The sequence below is a fragment of the Bacillus rossius genome, chromosome 1 (assembly GCF_032445375.1).
Source record: "Bacillus rossius redtenbacheri isolate Brsri chromosome 1, Brsri_v3, whole genome shotgun sequence".
Classification (NCBI taxonomy): domain Eukaryota; kingdom Metazoa; phylum Arthropoda; class Insecta; order Phasmatodea; family Bacillidae; genus Bacillus; species Bacillus rossius.
In genome coordinates this window covers 320150997-320165257 of record NC_086330.1, presented here as the reverse complement: position 1 = coordinate 320165257, position 14261 = coordinate 320150997, and the positions used below count along the sequence as shown (strand labels likewise).

The 14261-nt window shown below is 41.7% G+C and overlaps 1 protein-coding gene across 3 annotated transcripts in view; it reads left to right on the top strand.

Moving 5' to 3' along the window:
- Window positions 1–14261, top strand: part of LOC134527960 (zinc transporter ZIP1-like) — a 61517-nt gene that overhangs the window by 38937 nt on the left and 8319 nt on the right. For all 3 annotated transcript variants that reach the window (XM_063361055.1, XM_063361056.1, XM_063361057.1), the window contains exons 3-5: window positions 962–1178; window positions 1903–2121; window positions 6134–6364. In XM_063361055.1, coding sequence (XP_063217125.1) covers window positions 962–1178; window positions 1903–2121; window positions 6134–6364 — 667 coding nt within the window. The remainder of the gene's footprint in view (window positions 1–961; window positions 1179–1902; window positions 2122–6133; window positions 6365–14261) is intronic.

Sequence of the window (14261 nt, the reverse complement as noted above, 5' to 3'; positions counted from 1 at the left end):
GGAGATCTGGTTGATGAGCTGCTGTAACCTTGTGAGCAGATCATGCTGTGCTGCGGGTTCTTCACCATCTACCTGGTGGAGATCTGGTTGATGAGCTGCAGTAACCTTGTGTGCAGTTCATAATGTGCTGCGGGTTCTTCACCATCTACCTATTGGATATCTGGTTGATGAGCTTCTGTAACCTTGTGTGCAGTTCATAAAGCGCTGCGGGTTCTTCACCATCTACCTGGTGGATATCTGTTGATGAGCTGCTGTAACCTTGTGTGCAGTTCATAATGTGCTGCAGGTTCTTCACCATATAACTGTGGGAGATCTGGTTGATGAGCTGCTGTAACCTTGTGAGCAGATCATGCTGTGCTGCGGGTTCTTCACCATCTACCTGGTGGAGATCTGGTTGATGAGCTGCTGTAACCTTGTGAGCAGATCATGCTGTGTTGCGGGTTCTTCACCATCTACCTGGTGGAGATCTGGTTGATGAGCTGCTGTAACCTTGTGAGCAGATCATGCTGTGCTGCGGGTTCTTCACCATCTACCTGGTGGAGATCTGGTTGATGAGCTGCTGTAACCTTGTGAGCAGATCATGCTGTGCTGCGGGTTCTTCACCATCTACCTGGTGGAGATCTGGTTGATGAGCTGCTGTTACCTTGTGTGCAGTTCATAATGTCCTGCGGGTTCTTCACCATCTACCTGTTGGATATCTGGTTGATGAGCTTCTGTAACCTTGTGTGCAGTTCATAAAGCGCTGCGGGTTCTTCACCATCTACCTGGTGGATATCTGTTGATGAGCTGCTGTAACCTTGTGTGCAGTTCATAATGTGCTGCAGGTTCTTCACCATATAACTGTGGGAGATCTGGTTGATAAGCTGCTGTAACCTTGTGAGCAGATCATGCTGTGCTGCGGGTTCTTCACCATCTACCTGGTGGAGATCTGGTTGATGAGCTGCAGTAACCTTGTGTGCAGTTCATAATGTGCTGCGGGTTCTTCACCATCTACCTGGTGGAGGAGCTGGTGCACCTGTACGTGCACAAGCAACACGACCACCCGTCGCCCACGGCCTGCGCTGAGGTGGACATGGTCAAGGAGCACATGGAACACTCGGAGAGCAGCAAGCACACGAGCCACAGCCACCTCGTCGTGCATGGTGACCCGAGCCAGAAGCTGGTCAACTCTGTGCGAGGTGAGCCCCGCTCCACACAATGCGGATGAACTTAGTGCCCCGATCACAAAGAAAATATTTCCAAAACCAAGCCAAGGTGGATGCTGAATAACTTCCTTGAAGATAGCTCTAGAGCAGAAACTTGACGACTACCCCTAGCAGTATGACTTCATGGTAGAGTGTACTCAAAATGCGTGTGGCCAGAAGGAATTCCGTTGTACCTTGCCAGGGCCATGATTTTCAAATATCCATCATGGCTCGTCCAGTTGGGAAAACGCATGTACCTATAGGCCACTCGTTAGGGCTGATTTGGGCGAGCCTAAGTCATCTTACATGTGGTCAGAAAACCAAAATTCATTTTTTATGGCTCCATATGAATTTCAAATGCTTGCATTTTAGCAGCTTTTGTGTTGGTACTTGAAAGTGGTTGAGATTTAAAGAAAGTACAACATAGACTTATTTCATCATCCAAATTTATTATTTCAATGTTCACTGCCATTTGTTTTAAGTACACACGTATGTTTTAAGTATACTTGTTTATACTTTTAAGTATATTTGGATGTCTTCAGAGCTACAAATATGGTAAATTAAAGCTTTTTATATGCAGCATGGCCATGTGTTTATGTTTACTTACGTCATATAGATGAAACATCATATCTTGAGGTTTTTAATGTGCTCAGTTATAACGGACTGCATCGCACTAGTGGCCAGCAAGCGACTGCACTACGCACCGTGGCTGATGCAGGGTTCCTGATCGTGCTGGCGCTGTCCATCCACGAGCTGTTCGAGGGCCTCGCCGTGGGGCTGGAGCGGACGGCCGGCGACACGTGGTACATGCTGGGCGCCGTCGCCGCCCACAAGCTCGTCATCGCCTTCTGCGTGTCCGCCGAGCTGGTGAGCACGCGAGTCGACACCTGGCTGGCGCTGCTCTACTCCGCCACCTTCTCGCTCGTCACTCCCATAGGTATGTTCCTACCAGCCAGTGGCGTAGCCAGGATGCATGCTCCCCCCCGTATTAAAGCGGGGGGGTGCGGGAAAATTAGGATTTTAAGGTGTAAAATAGTGCTATTTTAGCTGTTTTCGGTACTTAAATTTAAATACTCTAATGGTAAAAATTTTATTAATTTTAATATGAAATTTGTTTGAGTGATGAATAAGAAATTAATTAAAGATTTGGTGCTGGGGGGGGGGGGGGGGTTGAACCCCTATCTCCCCCCCCCCCCCCCTGGCTACGCCCCTGCTACCAGCTCGTGCGTGAACCTCGGAGTGCACACCCGCTTACCTGCTTTGTTTCATATCCCGGTAGTGAACCTCGATTACAACTTAACATAGGATTGGAAAGTGTTGGCAGATGATGTAAGTCATAAATAAGCACTGATTACCACTCATTCCTGTCCAGTATGTAGATATAATTTTAAAAATAAAATTAGGAGAAAACGAAGCAGGTGCGCCAAAGTACCCTCCACACTTTCCTCGGAAAACATGATGGCACCTAAAACATCTATTATCACATGCACTGTCAGAGGAGGTGGGTGGTGATTCGTTCAGGCATGCACAAATTATGATAAGCTATTTTACGTCGCTTTGTTTTATCGTCTCTTCAAAATTTAGGTTTCAGGTTCTTTGGACATTTTAATGGGCTATAGGTGGCCGTAATTACCGAGTTTTTACACTTATGCAGCGAAAGATATGGTTTAGAGTTAGGGCAGCAGGTGACCACCTTAATCACTCAAATTATTAGTACCTGAGGAAAGAATTTGGCAATTACGTATGTAATGAGAAATCTTCCCAACATTTGATAAATTTTTTTTTCTAGAAACCTTAGACATTTGAAATGAATATGAAGCCCAGGTTCTGTAGAATTCGAGCCCAATATCTGAACACAACACACACTCTCTCTCTTTAACTGAAATAATATATGCTGCTAAATACATTCCTGGTAATATGTTAAACTCTACGATGTAACATTACCTCGGTGAATGTGATGCGTCGCACGTGGGTTCGATCCCAACACCATGGCTGGGCCCAAATACATGATCATTTTCACCAGCTATGTACTCATTGTTAACTAATAGCAATATTAAATGTGATACAAGTGTTCACAAAAGTGTTCAATTGCAGTTAAAAAAAATTGGCGATCAAACAACAAAGGAAAATTAACTGTGGAGATATATCTGTATGAATAGACCTAAAAAAAATGAAATGTCATGAAAATTATGTAGCCAACATGACGTGTGAAACTGATCCTCAAACATGTGCGCAATGCCGAGCGATGTGTAACCCTGCCATATAGTCTGTGTCATATAACGGTGTACGCATACTTCTGCCCAGGGGCCGTCGAGAGAAACTAAGAGCCCGGAGGCAAATAATCTTGAGGTGTCCCCTCCACATCCCTCTGTGTAAAAGTTTTAAAACCTCCACAGTTAAAAAAAATGTATCAAACGACTTAATGTTACCATGGTTATAACTATAAGGAAACATTGCATAAATTGTAAGTTTTCGAAAGTACTTTATTAGCAACATAATTTAAATTTTTGTCCTACTACCAGGGTGAACTCAGGCGTTGGTGCTCGGGTACTCGGGAAATTTTCATCCCTTTCACCAATACATGGTCGTATAAAATGTTTTTTGGACAAAGGTTTAAGGTAATATTAAGATGGTTATTATGAAATTCTGATAAATTTGATACTAAGGAAGAGTTTTATTTATTACAACCCCTTTTTTACTGTAATAGTTGGTTTTATCAAACATTGTTTGAGCTAAAAGAATCAGATAAAGTTTAGGAGTTTTACAATAATTTATAATGGAATTGATAGTATATCTATTTTAAAAGATATTAACTTTTTTTTCTTTCTACCCTTGTTATTTCTACCCCTTGCAGAAATTATTTGTTACATAAAATTTAGGCACTTAAGATAAAAGTTTTAAACAATATTAAAAAGTTAAACAAAAATCAATATTAATTCAATAGGGTACATTTATTTATTATATTATTTCAAGCCCGGGTTTTTTCAACCCCTTGCAGTAATGGTTTGTATAATTAAAAAATTGTTTTAGCCAAAGATTTCGATAAAAATTTACGAAAAATTTGAACGGATTTGAAAGTGCACCTACTAAGGGAGTTACGATTTTTTAAAATTATAACCCTTCGTTTTTTCAACCCCGTGCAGCAATGGTTCGTCTAATCAAAAAATGGTTTCATACAAGAGTTTTAAATAAAAAATTATAAGATTTACAAAAAATTTCAGTGGATTTAATTGTGTACCTGCTAAGAGAGTTATGTATTTTTTTTTTAATTCCATGCCATATTTTTTCAAACCCTTGCAGCAATGTTTCGTCTAATCAAAAATTGTTTCACAAATTTTTTCATATACAAATTATAAGATTAATATATAATTTGTACGAATTCGATGTTATGCTTACGAAGGGAGTTATGATTTATTTTGTCCTCCAACTCTGGTTTTTTCAACCCCTTGCAGTTGAGTTTGTCGCACCATAAACATCTTCAGACAAAATATTTTGGTATTGCCCCTACGAGTTATAATACCTACAAACGGATGAGATATTTTCCATATTATGGGAGTTACAGCGATTTTTCTGTTTTAAAAAAAACTTTCCAATTCCTACCCCATTTTGTCGGATATTGCCTAGTAAAGATCTCGAGATTTCCCACCTCTAGATTTTATGTATCAGTTTGGAAGTGATTAGGCCTAGTGAAAAATTGCAACAGTTATCGTGTCCACAATATTGTGACATAAAACTTTTGAGTTGACGATTTTTTTGAGGTCTATGGACCATGAAACGAAACATTATATAAATTTTTTCCGAAATTCGCACCATGGCAAAGGCTACAATATGTAGTATTTCTTTCAAATTTACCTAATACGTCATTCCTTAAAATTATGTGCCATGTTTAAACAAGCAGAAAACATTAATATTAAAGAGTATTCAAAACTGTTGTCAAAAACAGCTGAAACATATATGTTGTCTTCCTTAGAGATAAAAAAAAAATGGATATTATCAGACGATGTTCTTGATGAAATACACAGATATGTGTATTTGCTAGAATCTCATTCAAATAATTTACTTAAAAAGCTACAGTGTTTTAGATAGGTAAATTGTGTTTGAAACCTTGGTTGCTCTTTGATGTATTTATGGCAACAGAGAACACCAAAACAAGGACAGCGTTTATGACGATAATCGGGCATTGCAAAGAGAGAGTAAAGCTGGGTGCACAGTTGAAAAAATTACAGTATTAGTAACAGTAAGTCATGTTCAAAAGATTTGACTGCCATGTTTTGAGAACATGACGGTTTGTGCATGGGAGAGTGGTCATGCGCACAGAAGTGAAATAAATATTTTTTTATTTCTGATACGGACTCATGGCGCAACAACCAATGACGCGACTAGAGAACTGTTTATATATGTTCAGATATTGCAATGATCAGTTGTAATTACTACTTAAAATATTAATTAATAATATTGCTTATAATAAGTCTTTACTTATTAATGTAAATACAATTTTTCGTGCTAAGAATGGTTAATTAAAGATTTGACGTCATACAAATTATTTAAGTTGAAAAACTGTGTTCATGAATAATGGTCAGATGTCATTGGATTATCATTTATAGACAATATAGTTACTTAATAATTCTTCCAAGAGACGACGAATATGTATTGAAATTTAATTGGCTGAAATTAACAGCAAGATTTCAATTTCCAACCGATTTCGCATATGTGGTGTGTGCACTGTAGTATGCATAGCCTGCTATGCACTCGTTTATTTTTTATTTTTTTAGTTATATTTCTTTAGGTGCGTTCTGACAAAAAATTATGAGAGTAATTTTTACAATGAGTGCACACGATGCAAGGAAATTTTCACAGAATGGAAAAAAAAAAAAAATTGGTTGTCTGTCGGGGACGTGACGGAGGTGTGACGGAGGTGTGACGGAGGTGTGACGGGGGCGTGGCCGCAGGCGTGGGTGCGGGGCTGGCGCTGACGCGGGGCGGCGCCGGCTCGGCGGACGGAGGCGCGCCCAACGCGGTGCTGCAGGGGCTCGCCACGGGCACCTTGCTCTACGTCGTCTTCTTCGAGATCCTGCAGCGCCAGCGACGGCTGGGCGGCGCCGAGGGCCGCTTTTCGGGCCTCAGGCAGCTGCTGGCCGTCGCCGCGGGCTTCGCGGTCATGATGCTGCTGCTCTCCACCGGTGAGTCACCCAGCTGCCAGGCACCACACCTAGACTCATTGCACCGAGATTTCGGAGAAAAGACTTTCGGTCTGGTGCCTGTTCGGTCCAGTGCCTTTCGCTAGTGCCTAAACGACTTTGTGCCTGGTACCTATCCTCAAGTAGTGAAGTGTTTCAATAAAATACAAAAATATTTCACTCCACGAAAAATGATTACAATTATTAAAACCAGTAGTTTCGAAAATATTTAAATGTCTCGGAAACTCACTCTTAAACAACTTTTTTCACAGTTAATTATTTAAAACTTGAAAATTCTAATTGGCAAACTAGGCATTTTGCACAGTGTTTCTTTTAAATGGCGACGGAAAAGTATCACAGCAGATAACCCCCACTGAACTTGGGTTTTTAAAGTTGTCACATTTGCCTGAAATCATGAACCGACGTCTCACATGGTGAAGTGCACCAACACGTCGTCACTGAATAACTCGGCGGCCAGCGTCCGCCCTCCTTCCTTTCTCGACGGACGTCTGGACTTCGATGACGAGAACTCCCGACGAGATGACTCGGGACACACCACGAAGCCCTAGGTGATGATCTCCACTCGAGACTTGCGTAAAGTTGACCAACACCTTCCTCCGAACACTACCAAAGTTCATTTCAGCCACAGACTTTCACTTACGGTTTCGCCTCCTTCACCCTCCAGCGACCAGGCGTTCACTTCGACACGACCTGCCGTGTCGCAAAAGTTTAGTTCCTTTGTTTCTTACTCGGTTAAGACAACACTTGTCTTAGCAGCCCGAGTTTACTAATTACTGGCACACGGGTACATGGGTCGCTTTTGCTCGCCGCGCCGTGAACTCGCTCGCCCTCTACTCGCTTGTCACTTACTCGCCCAGCGAGTGAAGTATGTGACCTTCACCGGCGAGGATTTTGACATACCTTCAGCTGACCTATATACTGAACCCTTCAGATTCCACTGAGCGAGTTTCCAGGTTTTTACTCGCTCAGCGAGTCGACTATGATAGCGAATGCGGACTTCTTCTCCCTCGACGAGTTACCTTTGTCTTGACGACTATCTCTGGCTGCTTCTCCTGGTCGGGTGCTAAGTCCTGCTGAGCTTTGGTATGTTAGTTTAGCTTACCGCTGTAGGGGCTAAGTCCTTGCATCGTCTGGAGTTGCACACGGGCATAACTACGACCTACTTGCAGGCGGAAGACTGGTAGTAGACTGCTGGAATGTTGGTAGACGACTGCGCACCCCCACTAGCTTCTAGTGGTGTAGCTATATATACTCGCCTGAGCCCAACGAACTTCGGATTTCCGGAATAGGGAAGAACAATCTTCCGAAGCCTCGTTCGGAAGAGCTTGGGTGTCACGTAGTCAGCGCTTTCCGGCCTCGCGGGCTGACGTGGAGCGTAGCAGTGAAGCCTAAACACTCAGGAGAGAGAGAGGGAAAAAAACAAGGACAGATGATGCCGTGTTCGACGGGTAGTCTGCTTACAGGCTGCATTCACTTACAAGTATGGGAGGGAAGGAAGTTTGTTACAGGCTACAAAAACCATCTATAACAAAAAACCTTTCACAGTTTTAAGATGTTTTTTATATTATGGGTATGAAATTTGTAGGAACATTAAATAAGGGCACCCGACAAAATTATTTGCACCGGGGCCCTTCGTGCCTCCTGATGGTCCAGAGAGGCGGACGAGTGGGGGATAAAATAGATACATCTACCCGAAGTTATGAAATTGTATGCGATTTCTCGGTGAAAGCATATGTTATTCTGAGTGATGCGAGGTGTCTGTTAAAACACCTGGAACATGAAACCACACAGGAATTGATGCATTTTGAGAATGATAATTTAACCGTCCGAACCCCTTATCGACGTAAGTTTCTGGTTCTTTGAATGATTCTTGCAATAGGAAAGATTGATTTAAATAATTATTTTTTTGGACTTATTCCATTGTTAGTTTACACTATATGTCATAGAGAAAACCATAGAAACCGATGGAGAAAGATGTTACACAAACTCACAGAAAACTAAAACAAAAATAAGCTGATTTAAATTGTAAATCACAGAGAATTCCGTGGAAGAAATTAGAACAATATCACAGCACAGACGAGGGCTTCCCAAAGAATAAACAAATAATTATTTATTTTTTATTTTTTATTTTTTAAAATTTCCTTTCAAAAAAAATTCTTGCACCCGTCACTGAATGAGTGAACCTATTTCTGGAGAATTCCAGATAGAGACTTGAATTCTTAGCGACAATTAAGTGAGGGTTCCGTAACGTAGTTCAGGAACTCAAAATTGGTTTTAACTTTCAGTTAACTACACATTCACCTCTTAAACATTCAATTCTTATTTGGTATGGCAAACTCAAATGAACAAAATTCCTGACTTACACCACTGTTGTGTCTAGAAGTCACTTAAATCATAGATATCAACATTACAGGGAAGCACCAGGGGGGGCGGGGGGCGGGCGGATCAGCAATGGCCTATGGTCAGGAACCATTCGACACCTCTAGAAGTAATTACAGGAGACCGCGCACTGTAAAACATATTCACCATCAATTTCCAATAAAAATTATGTCGTTAAAAATAATCCATAAATATCGTCCTGTAAAATTCGGGTGATTAATTAAAGATAGGCATACCATCGCTCAACTTAATGGTGTATTAATTGGATCATCGATAACAAATCAATAACGACTTGGAAAAAACTTATACTTCAGTCATGTACTATTCATACGGAATGAAACATGTAGCATCAGATAATGCACAGTAGATCTTGACTTATTTATGTGCAAGGGTGTGTTTGATTTTGCGTAGTACCCGAGAATAACGTGATTTTTCAGGTCTTCAGCCAAAGATCAATGTTAACTTATGGATATCTTCGTAAATTTACGTATTTCGAACACGAACTCGCTGGAATCATCTTGGTATGGCCTACATCGGCAAGCACGTAAAAAAAACTCGTTAAAGTTCAACGGAGGAAAAGTCTCATATCTATATGCAGGTCTATCATGTATACAATGGACGACAGAACTTGGATGTTGGAGTCCGGCATAGTTTCAACGAAGATCCAGTTCTGGAACTACTACGATGAAGGAATTTTGTTGTAGTCTAACTATATGTGGAAAACCGAAATCTGCAAGGCTGTATAGTGGAAACGGTTTCTAAAACCAAATGCGAGGCCAATGTTTTACTACTTTAAGTAGTATGTAAATGTATTTCCTAGATCAGGATGCAGGATGTGGATTGTGATTGTCGGTCCGCCATCTTGGATTTGTGACGTCACGGCGGCAAAAATTCCTCAAAATTCCTCAAAACTGACTCAAAATGACTCAAAAATTCCCGTTTTAAGAAAAAATTTCCCGTTTTCGAGGGAAAAATTCCCGTTTCGAGGGAAAATTTCCCGTTTTAGTCCTTAAAAATCCCAGCGGCTAGAAATGTCCTGATAGAGGCTTAAGCATCCTTAACTCAAGCCTCAGTTAAGCCTCTATCAGGATGTGACCTTGACCTTTGACCTAGACCCCGACGGCCATCTTGGATCCACCATCTTGGATGACGTCATTTCGTTTTCTCGAACATTCCGGCATTGTGTTATCCGACATTTTGAATTATGACGTCACCGTTGCAATTTCCGTTACGGCCGCCATCTTTAAATTTATTATCCGATTTTAATGCAAAAAATTTAAAAATTATAAAAAAAAATTAAATAATAAAATTTTTAATAAAATATTTAAAAAACAAACATTTACGACACGGAGCTCGGAGTCCTCGGTTCAAACCCGACGAGTGCAAAAAAATAAAAATGGCGACCGATCCTTCCCCCGCGGTGGCTGCGGGCATACTGACTCCCTCCACTTTTTTTTTCAAAGCATATATATATCGTCAGGTAGTATGACGTCATGGCCGCCATCTTGTCCTCGTCTGCTGGAAGCCATCATCAGTGTATCGTCGGCGAGAGTGCGCTGACGCCATGTTAGTTTAATTCTTATCCGCTAGAGTGCAGTAATCATTTATTATTGCTGTGACACCCGACATCTTGTCATTTGGCCGCCATCTTGAAAATCCATAATTATTTAGCTAGAAATTCGGGAAAAATTCCAAAATTCATTAAATAAATTTGTAATCTATATACTGATCGATTAGGTCGACTAAGGTCCTTGGTACGATCTAGGACGATGCAAAAAAATTAAATATAACATCAATTTAACATAATAGTAACAGGTTCGAGGAATTAAACATCACAAGTTCTTTTACAAACATAATATTTATTACATAATTTCTATTCTACTACAGGATCATTTGCGAAAGCCAGCAATCTTATAATCATTTAGTTCCGCAGCGGTGTGAAATGACTAATTCTTAGCTCCAATCGGTTTATACTAGACAGAGTCCAGCCAGAACCTTTACAGACATAGTCCACCTCTTCTTGACAGAGTTTCTGGATACCGTTTTTAACAGTTTGCTTCACATCGTTAGAACTGTAAATTACTGCAGCCGATGTCTTGAATGCACACTTCTTCACTTTGTCATCGAACGGATATGGCTTTCCATATATACAGTCCAACCACAAGTTATATTTCAAAGGTCCGTTTGTTGCTACATCATCAGTAAGCTGATTGATTATGTCCTCTCTGATATCGTCAAGAAAATTACAAATGTCCTTCGACTCACCTAACGTATTTAAATAATAGTAGTTTTTCAATGTTCCACGAAATGCAGACTGCGCCAAGTAGAAGCCATTATCGTTCACTTGTAATGCTCCGAACACAGTCTTAGGTTTAGTTCCATGTTCAGACGTCATACCAATCGGTTGCTGCACATCGGTTTTTTTGGTTGTACGCTTTCGTGTCTCCAATCTAAAGCGAGGAGTCGAAATTTCTGCAGGTAGTTCAGCAGTAGGAGCACAGACTCCACCTTTACATTTTTTCGCATGATATCGCAAACTGTCAATTCGAGTAAACCATTTAAGGCACTCATCACATCGAAACTTCATGCGAGAAGGATTCTTCGTGCATTTGCTCCGCTCATGTCGTCGTGCATCATGGGAAAATGCGAACGACATATCACAGTAGCTGCAAGGATACCGTGGTGATGAAGACGATCCTTTCAGACCCGATCCAGATACTGACGTTGCCGCAGTTGCACCATCTCCAGGCATACTCTTATGAACATCAATGCATCGTTGTTGCGCCGAAACCTTTACTTTCTGCCGAACAGCAGGACCTTTGCATGCCTTCATGTGCGTTTTCATATTATCTTTTCTGGCGAACTGCTTATGACATTTCTCACAAACAAACATTTTACGATATAGGTTCTTGGCACATTCGCTCCTCTCGTGTCGCCGAGCATTGCTGTTGTTTGAGAAAATCTTGTCGCAGTTACAGCACCGATGTTCGCTAGTTGTCAAATCAGCATCCATTGAAGTCTCCATTGATGGCGAACCAGCGTTCGCCGAGTTTCCCTGTGCAGCCAGCACTAGAGGCATTAAAGTCTCTTCTGCTGGCGGTACCACGTCTGTTGAAGTCTCCTCCAGTGTTGACATCGACGTTGCCAACGGGATCTGCTCCACCATCGTCGACGCTGACGTCAAGGTTCCCGCAGTCGTTGGTACAACCTCCATCGAGTTCGTCGTTAAAGTCGATAAAGATGCCATCGAGTTCGCAAGAACAGGTAATTACGTGATTAATGCACCAGAAGAAACAAACTAGGTGATTCTTACACCGACGACGTCAGTAACAAACTAAGCATCCTGTTGTCTAGAGCTCGCTTATATATACATGCACCGTATGGAATAATACGCTTGTCAAATCAAGAACCATTTACAATAATACTAGAGTCAAAACAACATTAAAAATAGAAGCACCGACAACGAAAAGGCAGCACATTTGGAAGCACCGACAACGAAAAGGCAGCACATTTGGAAGCACCGACAACGAAAAGGCAGCACATTTGGAAGCACCGACAACGAAAAGGCAGCACATTTGGAAGCACCGACAACGAAAAGGCAGCACATTTGGAAGCACCGACAACGAAATGGCAGCACATTTGGAAGCACCGACTACGAAAAGGCAGCACATTTGGAAGCACCGTCACGAAAAGGCAGCACATTTGGAAGCACCGACAACGTAAAGGCAGCACATTTGGAAGCACCGACAACGTAAAGGCAGCACATTTGGAAGCACCGACAACGAAAAGGCAGCACATTTGGAAGCACCGACAACGAAAAGGCAGCACATTTGAAAGCACCGACAACGAAAAGGCAGCACATTTGGAAGCACCGACAACGAAAAGGCAGCACATTTGGAAGCACCGACAACGAAAAGGCAGCACATTTGGAAGCACCGACAACGAAAAGGCAGCACATTTGAAAGCACCGACAACGAAAAGGCAGCACATTTGAAAGCACCGACAACGAAAAGGCAGCACATTTGGAAGCACCGACAACGAAAAGGCAGCACATTTGGAAGCACCGACAACGAAAAGGCAGCACATTTGGAAGCACCGACAACGGAAAGGCAGCATATTTGGAAGCACCGACAACGGAAAGGCAGCACATTTGGAAGCACCGACAACGAAAAGGCAGCACATTTGGAAGCACCGACAACGAAAAGGCAGCACATTTGGAAGCACCGACTACGAAAAGGCAGCACATTTGGAAGCACCGACTACGAAAAGGCAGCACATTTGGAAGCACCGACTACGAAAAGGCAGCACATTTGAAGCACCGACAACGAAAAGGCAGCACATTTGGAAGCACCGACAATGTAAAGGCAGCACATTTGGAAGCACCGACAACGAAAAGGCAGCACATTTGGAAGCACCGACAACGAAAAGGCAGCACATTTGGAAGCACCGACAACGAAAAGGCAGCACATTTGGAAGCACCGCCAACGAAAAGGCAGCACATTTTGGATGCATCATCGAATAAGGAAGCACATTTGGAAGCTCCATCAACTAAAAAAGGCAAAAAGGAAGCACAAGTTACGAGATCTAAGTCTTAGTAAGAAATCATAATACAAGAAATAAAAACATTACATTCTTATAATTTAAATTATTTATTTTATTGCTTTACATTATACAAATGCAAGTAAAACAAGTCAATATTGTATGTAGCCAGCATTCCTCAGTTCCTTGAGTATGAAGGATATTTCTTTGATGCACGAATAGTTTCCTGCACAAAGCGAACCATGTAGAAGTCTTAGCCGGTCAACCAATATGTTTGGATCTTTCCATGATGTGTAATCATTCTCTTGTACCACCATCTTCCTTGCACCTTTATAATAAATATTATGATCTCTGGTGTCTTCCGTTTTACCACCAACCTCAGGGTAACTTTCATGTTGGAGACGGTGATCATCACAAGCTTGATCAGATTTATTTAATATATCACGTCGTTTCCATCGTTTCGGTCTCAGGACACCGCCACATTCTTCGATCTTGACAGCTTTAGGTGCTTCATCATAGTCTATGTCTTTGTCAACAGCCTCAGAGTCACTGTAACAATCACCGTAGAAGGAATCGTCTTCACCCAATTTACCGTAATAATTCGATGTTGATGATGTTGAAGTGTCTTCATCGTCTTCATGCTTCCTTTTTAGGAGTCCATCATTTTTACAAAGTAGGAAAGATCTACTTGAATTCGGCTGGAATATATTCTCACTTTTCACGTTAAGGATTCTTCCACTGTCTTCATTCTTCCGTAAATCATCAACCTTCTTCAATTTAAGTTCTTTGTCGAGATCGGAAGAGCCAAGAAAATTATTGTCGTAATGCAGATCACTCTTCCTTAGGCTAGTAGATTCATCGTTGTCCTCTAGCTTGTACGCAGGCTTGGCGCTACAAGTTCTGCCATGTCTTTTTAGGCTCTCTCTCCGCGTAAACGACTTGCTACATCGAACACAACTTA